This window comes from Oryzias latipes, chromosome 3 (genome assembly GCF_002234675.1).
Source record: "Oryzias latipes chromosome 3, ASM223467v1".
In the NCBI taxonomy this organism is placed as follows: domain Eukaryota; kingdom Metazoa; phylum Chordata; class Actinopteri; order Beloniformes; family Adrianichthyidae; genus Oryzias; species Oryzias latipes.
Genome location: NC_019861.2, coordinates 23,035,369 through 23,053,567, shown reverse-complemented (window position 1 = coordinate 23,053,567; position 18,199 = coordinate 23,035,369). Strand labels below are relative to the sequence as shown.

At 38.0% G+C, this 18,199-nt stretch overlaps 1 protein-coding gene across 2 annotated transcripts in view; it reads left to right on the top strand.

Moving 5' to 3' along the window:
• Positions 1-18,199, top strand: part of spon1 (spondin 1) — a 70,826-nt gene that overhangs the window by 37,166 nt on the left and 15,461 nt on the right. For both annotated transcript variants that reach the window (XM_023953515.1, XM_023953516.1), the window contains exon 7: positions 14,017-14,081. In XM_023953515.1, the coding sequence (XP_023809283.1) occupies positions 14,017-14,081 (65 nt within the window). The remainder of the gene's footprint in view (positions 1-14,016; positions 14,082-18,199) is intronic.

Here is an 18,199-nt window from a genome sequence, read left to right as displayed (position 1 = left end):
TAGGAGATTACAGTGGAAGTGAGCATGCAGAGCAGCAGGTGAACGCCGTGCAGCCGCAGAGAAGACCGACTAAACTTTGTTGAACAGGTGAGCTGAATGTTTATTGATAACGTTCCAAATGTCTGGAAGGTCATTTGTTTGATTTACGATTCATTAAAGTTTTATTTATTGATGGTTGGTTTGCAGGATCTCTGCAGCCCGATGAAGCCGTCGTCGGTGTCCCTGCAGCTGTTTGCTTGAATCCTTTCTTCCTCCACCAAAGACAAGACTCTACGTCTGTGGGACGCTTCCGTCACACAAAAGGAGGAGCACTTTTTTTTTTTGGCATTTTCAACGTTCCAAAGCCAATATAAAACACTATTTTCATTCCTCTTTATTGTTTTATTCTGAAACGGGACATTTCATCTGCAGGAGGGGGCGTTTGTAAGACTGTTTACTTCCGCATTGGTGTTGGGATGACAGGTTCATGACGTAATGAGACAAATGAACTTCAGGATATGTGAATGAAAAGGAGAATAAAGGCTGCAGCGATTGTCTACACCCAAACGTGTCTCTGAGCTCCTTATTTTATATATTAAACTCCGCTTTACTGACACTGAACCCCGGAAAGACTGCTACACGGAAAATAATCTGATTTTGAGTCGCCAAAAGGTTCAGAATCTCTTTGTTTTACACCTATAATAATCCGGAAATGAAGCTTCACAAAAGGCTCCACATACTTCATCTTCAAGCTAGGTTCCGATAAACGGACAACTTCGGTGTTTTTTCCTTAATCTACGACTTTTTTCTCGTAAATTTATGAGATTTGAAGTCGTAAATTTATGACATAAAAAGTCGTAAATTTACGAGTTTTTATCTCCTAAATTTACGAGATAAAATCTCGTAATTTTACTTTTTTTTTTTTTTGGTGGCTCTAATTTTTTTTTTTTTTTGTGGCCCTAATACTCCGTCGTAAAAAAGTAAGTTGTAATGATAAAACAGTAAAGGTGAAGTTCAGGGTGGGCACATGGGAAATCAGAGTTTGATTCCCAGCCGGCGTGATGAGCTTCATCCAGTGAGGGTCTTTGGGCAAGACCCTTCACGTTACTGCCTCCGAACTGTGTAGCCACAAGGGGCCCCCCAAGTCTGGGCCTGCCTACAGGGTTGTGTCCGGAAGGGCATCCAGTATAAAACTCTGCCAAACCATCATGTGCGAATTGGTAAAAGCTCATTTGCTATAGAGACCCTTGAAGGGACATGCTAAAAGGTGAACGTCGTGCAATGAACACTAAAAATTGCTAAAAAACAAAAAACAAAAAAAGAGGTTTGTATCAATTTTTTTTGTTTTGTGTCTTCTCCAATGGTCTTACAAAAGTTTTCTCTTGGTCTTGAGGATTGTAATACATGATTTGAAAGTATGTTATCAAAGAAAAAAACAAGTATTGTGGTGATGATTTAAATCCTCCCAGTGCCTTCCGTCATTCTATCCTTTAGTCTCCTTTTTTTGATTGTTGCACCTACAGTATGCTTTAATTATATCTACGCAGCTGTGAAAATTTGCAATTATTAACAACAGCTGTTAGCAATAGCAGCAAAATAGTTGTTTACACTGTCATCAGTAAACTAGCTGTCTTTTGGCATTAAGAAAGGTCTTAAAATATAAGGTTATGACCAAGAGGAACTAGAGAGCAAATTAGATGTTTGTGAATGTTTGTCTACACTAAAACACAAACATGGAGTTTGAGAAATGATAAAGAATATTTGGTGTCACACATTTGTTTGTGGCAAGTAAGCAGAAAAATGTACGCCCACGAAGATGAAGACATAATTCATTTAAAGTAAAACAAGGGGAAAAGGTAAGAGAAAGTCGATTCATATATATCATGTCTGTGAAGATTCTGGCAGATTTAACATGGTCTCAATTGAAATTTTCTTTCCTGTTGGAAGTCATACTGTATGTATTTTGGTGCACTGCAGTTCAAGAGTTAATGCTTTAAGCATATATTTTGTATGGGGATCATGATCCCCCCCTATGCTTTAGCCACATGTTAACATGTGGTAAGAACATTTGTGGCTCAGTGTATACCTGCTTTTAAATCAAAAATCTTTTTCCCAGCTGCAGATCCTTTTGAAGCAAACTACATATACTGCAGTGCAGCACAACTAACCAAAGCTGCCATTGACCTCTTTATAAAGCATGAATTATGGGGGTAAGAATTAAAGTTAATAAAATGGAAGAACAGCTTAGAGAATGACAGACACTCTGAACTGGGTCATCAACAGCTGTTACCTCAATTCATCTCTAATAATATCCCTTAGCCCTGGGCCCAGGTCTGCTGGAGTTGCCTGTATAAAGGCTCAGACTGCTTGATGAATGAGTGTGCCAGGCAGAACTGTGGCTTCCCAGACTGCACCGCACAGCTAAGAGATTGCCACTGAGGAGAACCATGGTCAGCAAATCAATTCACAGCTCTTCAGAGGAGTACTCAGTGTTCACAAACTCATCTGCCTTTAAACGGGAAAGAATCTGCTGTCACCTTATTTCCTGTCCTGTCTGTGGAATGTTCCCCTGTCTTCTTTGGAGTGAGATTGGTGCAATTGAAGCGAATGCACCTACGCAATATTTGAACTGCTGCCTGTTCTGCAGGGTAGGATATGGGGATGTCAGAAGAGATTTAATTAACACCTGAAGGCTCTGTAAGCTTTTCACGCTATGCGCTGATAACAGCCAGCTTGCATCCAATTGGAAATTGGAAGCAATTTTTTACGTCTATTAATAGTTTGGAGTACATTCTACAACAGACAGATCTGAGATTCCTACATGGTACCTTGATTACCATATAAGAAGAGCTGTTATCTCACCCTGGGAAAAGGCTGCTGTAGACCATTTACAGCTTAGGCTTAGGAGCAGAAACAACTCATAATTGTGCTGTGCTGGGGAGTATTTTCCCTTAAATACAAAACTGTGTTTTGATACTTTGACCCAATTTCCAAAAAGTTTTTTAGGTAATAATTAAAGGTAAAACATTGTTGTCCATGTTCCAGTTAGAGCAAAATTGGCATGCACACAGAAGAGGCAAAAGGACACTGATTAACTTTCACTTCAGCTTTATGTTTACACAAGTTTAGATTAACGCAAGGATCTGTAAGAAACCCCAGCACCAATGTTTGCTGTGTTTTTCCTCACAACTTTCATGCCTGCAGTGAGAAAGATGCTGGTTTCCACAGCAGTGTCTGTGGTGAAGAAACGCTCCAATAAAAAAGGATCAAAATATTAAAAAATAGATTAAGAGAAGTGTTTAATAAACAAATACTTAATTGATTTTCTATTTTTAAAAGGGTTTTTAAATAAAAAAGAAATCAAATCAATCTTTTTTTTATACTTCTTTTCATATCTGGTAACACAAAGTGCTGTACACTAAAATAATTATTATAAAACAAGTAAATTAATTTAGGAAGTAGAGCCCCCACCACCTCACATACAGTATTTTAATTTGTTCCTTGCCATAAGGTAATTAAATATTCTGAAGTGGTGACATTTTGAAGAACACAGTGCCCTTGTGTAAAACAATTTTCAAATACGTTGAATGACATGGCACATTTTATGTCAGTCAGACAACATTCAGAAAACAGAGGTCAGACCAATCATTTCTAATAAAGACTATTTCCTGGGTAGCAGGTGGATGCTTAGATAACTGATGTGAGAACTCATTTTGTTCTTCACAGTAAAAGCTGGAAATGCCAGCCTGCGGGTTGGAAGGTGTTTTTACTTTAGAAGATTAGATGGTTCTGTCTTGATACCGGTGCTTTAAAAGCTTCAGGAAATTTTAAGAAAATGGTTTTTTTTTTATCCGGTGAAAGTGAACGATTTTGTTCAGTCATGGTGTATTGCTTTTGTGTCAAATCGATATGAAGTACAGTAAATTAATTTTCAGAGAATTTAAGAACCTTAGTCTTGCATTCCATTATACCTGTTATAAAATAAAATAAAAAGTAATATTCATCTATTGTGTCGCCCTGACAATACAGGGTTTAGTCAGGAAGGGCATTCAGCATAAAACTCTGCAAAAATCACCTGTGTGTATCAGTCAAAGCTGATTAGCCATGAAGGCATATGCTTAAAGTTGAACAACTTTTAATTTTTACAATACATTTTTCTAGAGAAAAATGGTTCAAATAGTTTATAATTTATATTACCTAAAAATAGTTGTTACTTAAATCTGAAAAGAGAAGACACTTGGCAAACAAAGCAATAACAGTCCTAAATATGATTTTTTTATTCACTCATGATATGATGCCTTTGTCTTCTAAAATTGTAAAAAAAAAGAAAAGAATTTGCTTTAAAAAGTTATTTATGCTGATTAGGAATGGTTTATGAAAATCTCATGTTAAATTACTAAAATAAGTTTAACAACAAAAAAATAAACATTTGTGATCATTCTTGAGACAAACTTTATTTTAAATAAAGCTTTTGGGTAAGTGTGTAATTGAATGTGTTCTAAGAAATTATGGTTGTGAGATAAAATGAGCTTCCACATCATGAAGGAAAATATTAAACTAAGGCTTTCTTACCAAACTGCCCTTACTGGTGGATATGGGCTGAAAATGGGCAAGCCTGAATGTGGCTCACAGGACACATCAAAGTTGTAGACTGTAGGTGAGCCTGTAGAGAGAAAATGTTCAATGTTTTTTCTACATTTTCTATTACATATCCCTGAGAGGTAAACAGGACATGACCACATTAACTCTGTTCCTAACGGTTCCTTATTTGGAATAATACTTGTGAATTCCAGTCTTTTCCTAACATTCAATTGTAAGTGTCAAATCAAGTATTACTAATAGAAGGGTCATTACATTTGCCAGGACATGATGACAATTATTTATGCAAAATTAATATTTTTCCTCCCTTTCGCTGACAGAACTAAAATGAGAATGGAGTATCTTAGTGTTAAATCTAAGCAGCACAAGAAAACACATCTGTCTTTAGGTTGTTGTTTTACTGGTAATGCTCAGCACTGAAATTAAATTGATTTATGACTGATCTTTGGTCCGCTGGATAGGCTTTAATACTGCAATGAACCACACCAGAGTTTTTTTGTGAGCCACACATAGAACAGCAAAAGGACCAAGCCAGAGTACATTTTGCTCCAAAGAATGGCTCTTTTGCTAATTGTGATGACATAGTGTTCCTGTGCACCAGCTGCTGGCTTGGGTTGTAGAGGTGCACTACAGCAAAGGCACCTGCACTTGAGAATGCTATAGAAGCAATGACTGATCTTGTGGCAAATGGAAGGAGTAAATGCCTCTCTCCCCATAATATATTGACAAACATGTTAGAAAGAGTTTATATTTTGCTAGCTAAAGTCAGTGAACAGCAGATGCAGGAGCAGACGTGGCAGTTTAGTACTCCGACCCACAAGTGATGATGAGCACTGCCGGGGAGAGAAGTGGCATGAAAAAAGACACGAGTGAAGAGGAGGAACAGTCTGTTGCAGGGGAATTAACTTTCACCATCCATTGATGGAGTGCATTCTATACTGTGTAGTTCTTTAAAGGACACTAGTTGCACAATCGCACACTGATCCTTTTCCTCCTGGGAAACGCAAAGTTGAGGAATGTGTGTCGGTCAATAACTTGTGTGTCAATAGAAGGTGAAGGTACAATGGCAGGAGAATGGTCTGTGAGTTGGGAACCGTAGCATTGTTCTTGAATCTGATTGGCAGGCAGTGCAGAGGCAAAGGTAAGGAGAGGCGAACATGTAGGAATCATGGGCCGTGAGAGAAAACTTGAGTTGTAATCTTGGTTGTTGGAGATACTATGGAAACCAAGAATCAGTCTGGCCGGGAAGAATCCTATATAAATATGCAACTACAGTGCAATCCTCATGGCACAAACCAACTGGTATCGGATGAAGTAGACCCTAAAGGACTATTTACACAAGGTAGTCTCTGACAAACTGAGCTAAGCTAGAGCATGATTGTTCACTTTCTCTCACCTCTCTCTGGCCAGTGCTAACATTGTGCATAAAAAAATAGACTTGAGTGGAGTGACTGTCTCACAAACCCCATAAATTAAAGATTGTTGAGCTTGTAGAAAGCTGATGTCCCACAGAAAGCAATATTATGTTTTACAGTAAGGTTTGCTTTGTACAGGATAATGCAAACTGAAGTTTGTAGGTTGGCTTGAAGAGTTACAAGAAGCATTAAGCCATTTTAAGCAAATGACACTCAACATAAGGTGTCAACAACACAGCTGAGGAGAATTTACCCAGTACATTTAGTGATTGGACCTGATGTGTACCATGCTAGTGTCCGCTGAACCAAGAATATCCCCCTCTCTACAACCAGCCTTCGCATGTTTGAGTCATGGGGAGCCATCACACTAGCCAAAGGAACTGCACTTTGGGGTCAAATGGTCACTGGGACGGTATAGATTGCCTGGAGCAAAAAGTCAGTGAAAGACTTGACTAAAGAAAGAGCAAAGGTTACTTTGTGTAGTCCACACAAGAATTCAAAAAATCTCCAACCCCACCTAAACAACAAAAAAGCCCTGAAACCGTGGTGCAAAAGCCACTTATCTTTGTGCTTTCCGTGAAACTTGTATTCAACAGCAGCTTTGTGACGACGGGTGACACTTTTTGCTATTGGGATAGCTCAAAACATTATGCTGCAGTGTTGCTGCTATAAAAAATATTAGCAAAAAAAAAAAAAGTTCTTTAAAAACAAAAAATGAAGTTCCATACCATTTACAATTGAGAATCGCATAGAAACTTTTACTTCTTAGGACTTTGAGTTTTTATTTTTTTTCATTTTTTCTGAATTTTCGTCATGAGCTTCCACAAATTAAATTGGAAAAAAACCCTGCGCAGCCCAATCAGAGATTTAAATATATATGGTTAAAAAAAGTAAAAGAGTGATGGCTCTCAACTGTATCCTTTAATAAATCCTCCATCAAGACACGCCAATTTTTCACACTGAATTAAAGTGTTCTCTGAGGAGCAGATGGTTCCCTGATGGGCCTGTGATGTAACTACGGAGCACAGTTGTCCTGGTAATAGAAAGAAAAGGAAAAGAAGTGAGGGTTGCTAAGGTTTTGGGTGCCATTGGGAGAATCATGTACTACTTGGATATTACCCCGCTGAGGCAGCATTGAAAGACTTTAGCATCAGTATGCTGTGAGCCAATTTCATGGCTAATATCCTCTGTGTGAAGGAGTGCGACAGGTCAATTCTACCTCAGCAGGAATGACTTGGCCTTGTTGGAGTTGGACATCACATTCACTTACAGCTTATTGGTATTTAAATGAGGCATGAAAAAAATCATGCAAATTAAAGATTAATCAGATGAATGGATTTATGTTGAAAACATACTAATAATTTGTGCTTTACATTGTCCATAGCTTTTTAACTGATGCTTTGAGAGGACTGTGCTTCAGTACGCATTCTATAGCAGCAAAAAATAAAAAAATATATTAAATGCAAACAAAAATGGCAACTGTGCAAACAAAAAAAGTAACTGCAAATACAAAGAAACGCTACAAATAACCGCCATCGCACAGAAAAAAAGTGCAAATCCACTTGTTGGATTGGTTCTTTTTTGTATTTATTTACTTTTTTCCTTTTGTTTTACTACTATCGCTTATCTTCTTTCCAGTTACTTTTTGGCTGCAATCGCGGTTGATAATCTTAGCATTTCTTTTTATTTGCAGTTACTTTTTTGTTTGCACAGTTGCCTGTTTTGTTGGGAGTGATTGCGGTTCTCGGACACATGAATTTATTGGAGCAATTTAAAAATATTGGAAAACAGTTCTAGCACAGGGTAAGTGTGATGTATGGTTAATGGTGCTCTGAGTTAAACATTTGTAAAATTTTATTTCTACCCATTTTCGTGTTGAGAGGCCAACATGTTTAAATGAACATGTCCTCCTCACGCAAATACCCACATTAGTTAATATAATAGTGATTATTATTAACTTTTTTTTTTAAATTGATTTACTTTGTGATTTCTTAAATTTTTTCTTACAGCCCCTGTAGTGTTCCCTGAAAGTATTCATACTTCAAGGTTATGATTAAATTCAAGGAGCACTATCAGTAAAACATTTTAATCTGTGCTTTCATTGGTCCCTATTTTTTTTTTTTTACTTTGATTACATGCATGTTTAAATTTGACTATAAAACAAATGTTAAGACGCAACTAGATTCTGACTGGATCCGATCCCAAATCTCCAGCCCAGGCGGTGCTACCTTATCACTGGTCTGTATTTTTCTGCACTTGGAAGTATTTAATAACACGCACAATACATGTCTTTAAACATCTTTCACTTGTGCAATATATTGTCACATGAAAGAAATTATGGTATACCCTCTCAAACTGAATTTGATACTGAATCATTGTATGATGCTTGAAATATTTGGAAATGCATCAAACATAGGATTTATAATCAATCATATTATTTGTGTATCATTGCCAAATGGCAATAATGCAATGTTTTTGGCACCTTTTTTTTAATACTGTTGTCTTTGAGAATGTGCCAACAGCTGTGATAGATGAATCAGTGTAGAACAGGTTGCATCAACATGGAGTAACTAATAACTGAAAGTGGCTTTTACTCTAAATCAGGGGTCGGGAACCTATGGCTCGCGAGCTATATATGGCTCTTTTGATGGTCACATGTGGCTCGCAGACAAATCTTTAATTATACTTTTTTTTTTTCATTAGTCCAGTCCTTCTCGGGCGCGATGCGATGCCAGAGGCGCGCAGTAGTAGCAGTGCTTAGAGAGAGAAATCTGCGCCAGCGCTATCAGTTACTATTATCTATTATTTCACAGAGTTTGTACCAGCTGGAAACCTGTGAATTGACGTGCCTAAAACTGCGCGCTCCCGTCTCTGAGAAAGAGCGCGCAGATGCGGGGACGGGATGTGTGAGGGAGAAAGCAGAGGGTGGGGGTGAGGGGTTGTGGGGACAGGCAGCAGGTGAATCGCGCAGGGATTGTAAAAACGTAAAACCCGCTGCCCGTCACTCACTGCAGCGTGTGAGTGTGTGTTTGGCTCCCCGTCTGCATGTGAGCAGTCTTTGTCACATCTACAGAACATTCAGACCTATGATCACGTTTAAAGTCTCAACGCCTGCATGAAGCAGAAACTCACCACGTATCAACCAGACTAGACCATCAGCAAAACCACCACGAGAAATACTCATCATTTATTAGCAACAGAATAACAATGTTATTAAAAAGAATCCACAGACTTATTGTACTTTAAAAATGTTGAAATTAAATCAAATGCACACATTCATTTGTATATTTAGTTTTAAACAAATTGTCGCGGACTGAGTTGGATGGCTGTTGGGCCGCCTTAAAAGTTCTGGAGTTCATTGAACGCGTCAAGCAGAGATCTGATTGGCCCTCAGTTCTGTCGCTCAGCCTGTTGTTAGGTAGTTTGGACCAATGGGGTTCAGCTGTGGGCCGAATCAGGGAAATGGGAGGGCTGCAGCGGGAGCAGGGGAATATAAAGTTGGGAGAAGCGCTCTCGTCTCGGCGGGAGAGATTCAGGAGTTGCTGAATTAATTGAACGCCGTTTGTTGCGGTCTGCAGTAATCGGAATAAAGAAATTTAAAAGAGGTTAAGTCTCCGTGCCTCAGTGTGGGGAAGGGACACTACATTATTGTATGGCTCTTTCCAAATTACATTTCAAAATATGTGGCATTTATGGCTCTCTTGGCCAAAAAGGTTCCCGACCCCTGCTCTAAATAATAATCTAAAAAAAGAAAATCCCAAAGTAAATGATGGGGTTCACTAGAAATATAAACATCTTTAGCTAAGTCAGTTTATATATAATTTGTTACGTTTATATAATTGAAAATAAAGTCAGGCATGAAGGGGTTACAGCAGCAACAAGTACTTGTTTACCTCAAGCATAAGCTAGCACTGCCAGGGCTGGAGGTTCAAGATCTCGTCCAGTCAGAATCTAGGTCTTAAATAACATCTGGCACTAGACCTTTGTCTTTGCTGTCGCGACTCCTGTAGCAGCTAAAAAAACAAACAAAACAAAACAGAACATTATTCCCACTGCATTAGACTTGGCATTTAAAACATTATTGCCTTCATTCAATCATCTTCTAAACCTGTTTTGTCCCTTTCGGGGACACGGGCTGCCAGAACATATCCTGTCCACTCATGGTCACGTTGCCAGTCTGTCGCAGACATTATTGCCTTTTTACATTAAATTCCCCTTCAAATGAGCACTGTGAGTGTTTTTATTTTATTTTTTTAACCTTTTTTTTATTATTTTTTTTACTGCTTCACACTTTTTAACAGCTAGCAAGCATAAACAGTCACTGTATGTGTGTGAAGCCTGTCAGCAGCACAAGAGCACTGTTTCCCCTTTAGGAAGAAAGCAGCAGAAATAGACTGACACTCAGTAGTGGTAGTGGTAGGCAGGAGAGTAAGTACAGAGAACTGCTGGACTGCTTTGTGGCACGGTGCAGTGTGATTCTGAACTTGAAAGACTAAACCAAACTATTTTGAGTTTCTAGATAACTATAAACACATCAGTGTTTCCATTATGGGAAACAAAGTGGAGGCGTCAGAAAGCTGGGGGTTCAGGTGGACCACAGACTGGACTGACAGGCAAAAAGCCTATTTAAAAATACGGACAAAATGAGTTGTTCTAGCAGAGAAAGCTGAAGGTTTTCAGTGTTTAAAGCAAGATTTTTGAAAATTTTGTGGTGTTTAGGGGATTTGTGCTTTCCGAACATCAGAGCCGCTGAAAAAAAACAAACAAAAAAACAACTACAACATTTTAAAGAAGGGTCTCTGTGCTGGGGAAATCTTCAAAACCTTGATCTTCCAAAGAAAAAAAAGGATAATTGGTAAAATACCGTATCTTTCTCTTCGCAGATGGTCTTCTAATGAGAACATAACATCTGTATAAAGCAGTGCATATTGATAATTTCAATGTCTGATTAATGCAATTACTTCATTTCCATTAATGCTCCTTTAATTAAAATTAGATGGACTTTAATTAGAGTTTTTGTAGTATTGCGTGTCATTAACACTGCTAGAGATTAAAATATCTTGTTAGATTCATTTTTAAAGAAGAGACATAAACTTATACCTGAATAAGTCCATAAGAAATCTCTGGTATCGTGAACTGCATGGGGATCTTTTAGATTTATGTAATCCTTACATAATGCAGTACATTAAATATCAAAATTGCACTTTACTTGCCTAGTAAAAAAGGGTGATGCATAAGGCCTACAGAAATTTAAATTAGTGTAAAAACTGTCTGAAGTTTTAGGGCTGATGAATTTGAGGATAAAGATTCTAGCTGAAAGTTTCAGGCTGTGCATTTTCTGATGAACGAGGCCATTTGCTTCTGTAATACTCCTGATTTGCATAATTTAATGTAACTTTGTGAAACTCAAAAGTTGCTCAAACAACTTATGAATGTAGAAAGATGCAGATTCAAATCCCCAGATATGGCAAACTTATCAGATTGGAATTGATCCTGTGTAAAGGAAATCTTCATGTGAGTGCTTAAGTTCTGACTTAATATCTGTGTTTGTGTATGTGTCTGCCCAAAGGTCTTAGCAGCTATATTTGCTAGTGCATGTTGTCATGTTGTTAGGCTGATGCTTCCAAACTGCTCTTTCCTCACTGAAATGGGATTTGATCAAAATGGAGATAAAAAATGACTTGGATTAAGATATTGACTTCAAGAAGGGAAAGCTTTGGAAAGATAATAATCTCTTGGAAAAAAAACAACTCAAAATTATAAACTGCCATGCAGAAGATGTACTATATGGAAATTTCTATGTATAAAAGGGTTGAGCTGACTGTAGGAATTGCTGCAAGGAAATCAGAAGCAGAAATGAACACAGTCTGCCCTAAAAAAGAAATGTTATTCAATGGTACAGTTCCTTGTAATGGTTCCCAAAGCAACGAGCTTCTGATAAGAATAATACACTTCCAATTTATCGTCTGAAATAGTTAATGTCAGGCTGGTTTTTCATCTCCCTCACAAGAAGGAAGTTTATTTTTTCTATTTCTCAATTGGATAAAATTACAATCAAGTATGAAACTAAACGAGGTTGCTTCAGCTTAACAACTACTAAATAGAAATATTGGATACAGATACAACATTGGACTTTTTGCACTGATGTTATTGCTCTTATGAGACTGATTTTACCATTTAAATGAAAAGCAAAAACCTGTTGAAGCTCTTTGCTGTTGTGTTTGTTTTTTGGGGACATTTTTTCACGTTTCATATTCTTTATAAATTTATTCAAAACAGTGTCCGCTTTCTTTCTTTCAGTCGTTCTTTCTCTCTATTTTTATTTCTATCAAAACAAATTCCTCTGTAAGGGAAAACTGAACATGGAAGCAAAATGCAACCAATTACTTCCAGCTGTCAGTAATGTTTCTGGGATGTGAAAAGCAATGAAGCCAATTATGTTGTTTATGGCTGTCAGCGTTATTGTCAGTAGCAAACTGAAATACAAAATGAGAAAAACAACACGAAAAACATTTTTCTAAGGTAAGGTAATTTGTTTTAAGCATCTTTTTGGTCATTTATCCTAATGCTGAAATTAAATAAATTAAAATTACAAATGAACCACTAGCATATATTTTTATTTGTCTTGATCTGCAAATGAAATGTACCTTTAATGAGGGAAAAAACAAGTCTACACTAATGATAACCATCTGCTGTTACTTAGGATTTCAAGCCCTTGCAGAACCAAAATTGAAGTTGCTGAAAAGACAGAACATCAGCTTAGAGTTCTCATGTTCTCTTTCTATGGTCTGAAGTATTTGAGACTTTACACTACATTACCTAAAATATTCAATCACCTGTCATGACTCGCATATAAGTTGAAGTGTAATTTAATTACGAACCCAAAGAGTTCAAAAATGATGTCTGTCCACCTTTTGCAGCTATTACAGAGCTTCAATTCTTCTGGGAAGGCAGTCCACAAGGTTGAGGAGTGTGATTATAGGAATTTTTGACTATTCTTCTAAAAGCACATTGGTAAGGTCACACACTGATGTTGTTCAAGAAGGCCTGGTTCTCAGTCTCTGTTCCAGTTCATCCCAAAGGTGTTCTATCGGGTTCAGGTCAGGCCTCTGTGCAGGCCAGTCAAGTTCATCCACACCAGACTCTGTCATCCAAGTCTTTATGGACCTTTCTTTGTGCACTGGTGGAGTCATATTGGAAGGGAAAGATGCTCCCAACCTTCTGGGAGCATGGAATTTCTATAAATTGTTTTGGTATCCTGAAGTATTCAGAGCTCCTTTCACTTGGAGTTTGGGGCCAAGCCCTCAAAAACAACCCCACACCAAAATTCCATCCAACACTTTGCACTGGACTTGGTGATGTGTGGGTTGGAAACAGCTACTCGGCCATGGAAACCCATTCCATGAAGCTCTATGCCTACTGTACCTGGGCTAATCTGAAGTTCACATGAAGTTTGGAATTCTGGAGCAATAGGCTGTACAGAAAGTTGGTGACCCCTTTGCACTATGCACTTCAACATCCGCTGACCCCTCTCCGTCAGTTTACGTGGCCTACCACTTTGTGGCTAAATCGCTGTTGTTCCCAAACTGTTCCATTTTGTCATGATACACCTGACAGTTGACTGTGGAAGATTTAGGACTTTGTATTTGTTGCACAGGTGACATCCTATAACAGTTCTATGCTGGAATTCACAGAGCTCCTAAAAGCAACCCAGTCTGCATGCCTGAGTGCTTGATTTTATTATACACCTGTGCCCAGGCCAAGTGATTAGGACATCTGATTCTGATCATTTGGATGGGTGAACGAATACTTTTGGTAATATAGTGCTTGTTTTAAGCATTATATGTGATTCAAACTTTTGTCTTGGTTGCTTTGAAAACAAATAATGTAAAGAGAAGAAACATAGAAAAAAAAAGTCACGCCCCTCAGTTTTACTTTTGTAACATAACCATGTATGAACAAGCTGCATTTCTTTTTCATCTGGTTAACGTTGTAATTCTCTTTCCTATTGCTCTCATTAAAGGGGGATGATGTCCTGACAGTCATCAAAATGAAAGCTCAGTGGCCAGCCTGGCAGCCACTGAATGTGTAAGTAAAACATATTCTCTTAAGTGTCATAAAATCTCAAAAGAGTTTCAAACACATTTGTAACTTTTTTCTTTTTAATTGAACAACACTGGTCCAATTGTCTTTGTTTATGTGTTTTGATGGAATTACATTGCAGTGCATTCAGTTACTGTCTTTTAAAGCTTTTACACATAAAATGAAAAGCAGGGGCTCTGAAATTAAATTAGAATTTTAAATCAAAAACCTTCACATACCTCTCTTTTTCATTACATTTTTACTTTTCTTCTCATATACTCATATATATTGCTTCATATATATCTTGATTGTCAGTAAAATCAAGTTAAAATTGTAAATTCACATTTTTGATGAGTCTTGTCATGCCTTCTGGGATATACAGGAGCTGTCATTTTTATTTATGTGTGATTCAAGCCATCTCAAAAACATTGCTGTTTAAAAGACATTTATGAAGTGACAGATTATCAAAAGCCATTCTCACGTGTAAGTCTAGTTATTTTAATAAATCAAAAAATAGCCAGAAAGTCATTGGGTTGACAGGGAAGCAAATCTGTTTCGTAGCATTGTGGTTTTCTACTCAAAAGTCTCAACAAAGCTTTTGAAGCTTAGGTTATCATTCTACTGATAAGTGAAAACTCAGTGTATGCCCTGAAACTGCCAGCTTCTTCAGCTAACAGCCAACATGTTCGTTTATTCCATAGTTCATGAAAGCGGTTTAATTTTTTATTCATAAGAAAAACACGAACGTTTTGACTCAGCCAGTATAGAGAAACATCAGTGGATGAAGACGAAAGCAGTGATGTTCCCTCAACCGAAGGAGCTGTGAGAGAGTCCTGAGATTAAAATCTTTAAAATGAAATTGAAAATAAATAAATAAATCAGGCCATTTTGGTAACAGTAGTTCATACAACCATCATGACATGATGGTTGTATGAACTAGTGTTAATACAAGATAATATTTTTTACATTGTAAAAGAGAATATCAACTTTCCTGTTTTACAGTATCTAAGTAAAACTTCTTAGGTTACCGTAATTACGGCAATTTCTTTGATGAACATTACATGTTAACAGATTCATCTCTTCACTCTAAACTCACTTATAAAAGCAGTTGCCACTTTACCAGTAAACTTGGTTGGGTGGATGGTATGCCAATTTTTTCGTCTAAAGAGATGGGCTGTCTTGGGCTTCAGTGGACAGTAACCTAAGATGCACAATTGCATTAATTTGAAGGATTTTTATTAATAAAGAAAAGCAAAAGAAGGGATGAGGGGGTGTAAGAACTATATCAAACCTAAGAAAGAAAATATGTAGAAAAAAACCCATGCTTAAAAACCCAATACAATGAAAACGGTGTTTTTGGTGTTTTCGACCTGTTCTTGTAGCCTTTTTCTCATGACGGAGGGCAAAAGAAATTAAGCTTAAAACTGCATTTCTGTATTACAATTGGGGAGAATCAGCAACAGATGAAAAAAAATTCTGCTTGAAAAAGTTTTCAGTTGTGATGTAGAAACTGTGATGGGTGGGCTAAAGTCTCCCTGCTCCGCTTCATGCCGATACAGCCACTTGCAGACAGATAGAGCCAAACGTCTTTTTTTTTTCTTTGTGCTGGCATCTGGGTCAAAACTGTACAGCTGGAAATTGCTAGCCATTTTTGTTGCACGACTAACTTGCCTAAAAAAAAAGCATAATCATAATTAAATAATTAAAAGACCACTGGGAACACTTTTATTTTACAACAGCTCAAAAGATGATTGGAGTGGGAGTTTAACTATCACGTCACTTAAAATATAAGTGGCACCAACCAACTTAACTTGTGTTTATTGAACATAAATACCCTAAACTATGCGGAATGCACAGGATAACGAGTCTTACCTGAGTACTCTGTACATTTTGCCTTTCACACACTTCAACACAAGGGGGGTTGGGGATGCTGCTGCTCACAGGCATCAACATAACCAAAGAGCATGGGAAGAAACCGCTTAGTGTCTTTCCAGGAGCTTTAGGGGCGTCCATGCTGTGGAGCTTGACTGGTCAGTAGTCAGACCTCCACCATGCTGCCTCTGCAAAGAAAACGAGCATATGAGAAAACGCTTTCTAAAAACAGCCAGGATCTGCAAAAACAAAACCAAAAAAAACTCTGCATGTAACACCCCCACCCACCCCAGATCAAACATACATTTAGCAACAAGTTCTAATTAACCATTATCCCGAATCTCATGGAAAAAAAAAACATCTGCCAGCAAATTTTCAGAGCCCTTTATGTCAGATTTCCAGATGTCAAGGTTATATTTCTGACAAATCAGGGTCCACCTCATAGGTTGCTGGTTATTTTTGCACATTCTGTAGAAAAAAAACCAGAGGGTTGTGATCTATAAATCCTTAATTTGGTTCACAGCTGGAACCTAGATAAACTTCAGTGTTGCAAAACCAGTTATAGCACAGCAGTTTCCTGTTCTCTTGTTGAGTAGCGTTGCTGATGTTTACTGAACTTGATAGGACTAAGTGGGTGGAAGAAACTTGGCAACAACTTTCCACACACTTAAAGTCATTAAATAGTAGTTAAAGTGATAACTGACAGCTGCAGCTAACTTTTGCTGTTCTGACATAAATTTGAGTACAAGAAGTCTACACTTCTGCAGTTACAGCTGATTACAATACAGTTCAAAAGGATTATGACAGTTTTCAAAGACACCCCAGCAGTTAGGACGACAGATAGATTAATCAATAAAACAAACAAATTTTCACGTCCCAGTCCAGAGAAAATTAAAAAAAAAACACAACAGAGCAAAATAAAAGGTAGAGTACAGTAAATGACTATAAAAAACAGCACAACCATACAGTTAAAAAAAGGCTATTGTATTTCTCAATATAATAATTATTTTGTTTTAGCACACTTATTAAAAAGTAATAAAGATTTCTGGATATTATTATCGAGTACCACAAGTCTCTGGATGCTGTAGGAGTGTCTTGGCTGACACATCTCTGGAGTATCGCCTGGCAATCGGGAACTGAACCACTGGATTGGCAGACAGGGGTGCTTGTTCCCCTTTTTAATAAAGGGGACCGGAGAGTGTGTTCCAACTACCGGGGAATCACACTCCTGAGCTTCCCTTGGAAAGTCTATGCCAGAGTACTGGAGTGGAGAGTCTGTCCGATAGTTGAACCTCAGATTCAGGAACAACAGTGCAGTTTCCGTCTTGGTCGTGGAAGAGTGGACCAGCTCTACACCCTCTTTAGGGTGCTGGAGGGTTTGTGGGAGTTCGCTCATCCAGTCCATATGTGTTTTGTGGATTTGGAGAAGCCGTTCGACCACGTCCTCCGTGGTATCCTGTGGGGGGTGCTCTGGGAGTATGGGGTCCGGGGAGCCTTACTGAGGGCTGTCCGAGGGTCTCTGTATGACCGGAGCAAGAGCTTGGTTCGCATAGCCGGCAGCAAGTCAGACTTGTTTCCGGTGCATGTTGGACTGTCATTTTTATTTATGTGTGATTCAAGCCATCTCAAAAACATTGCTGTTTAAAAGACATTTATGAAGTGACAGATTATCAAAAGCCATTATCAAACCTTGTAAACTTGTAATTATTGCCTTTTAACCCCTTATTTGACAGAATTATGTGAATATAAAGTAGGAGCAGGTCCAAAATATAAACTCTCAGCCTACTTGACATTTCTCTTTAAACTGAGGAGTACAATGAATTTAAAGGGACATTGGTTGAGACAACCATGATGTAACCCTTGTGCTAACCTAGGCACTTTAACATTGGGAGTGGGGTCATCCAGACAAGACAGTGCGCTAATCCTTTTTTCTTCAATGATTCTTGATCTTCAGTGATGTCCATGAAATCCTCTTCACCTTTATCCACCTTTGTCCTGCTAGTGATAACACGTCAATGTAAGGATCGGGTCATCTGAACCCCATAGGATAGCACAAGGGATAAACAAAGCAGTGGAAAAGGTGCAGAGTAAACAGAGGAGGAAGACAGTTTGGAGCAGTGATGCCAAAAAACATCAAACACGTGGCAGCTTAGTGTCTTTGCAATATATCCCTTTTAATCTAATATTAAAGTGGACAAGTGGAGATACACATGAGAATCTGCAAGAGTTCACCTAATGCTAGATTAACACAA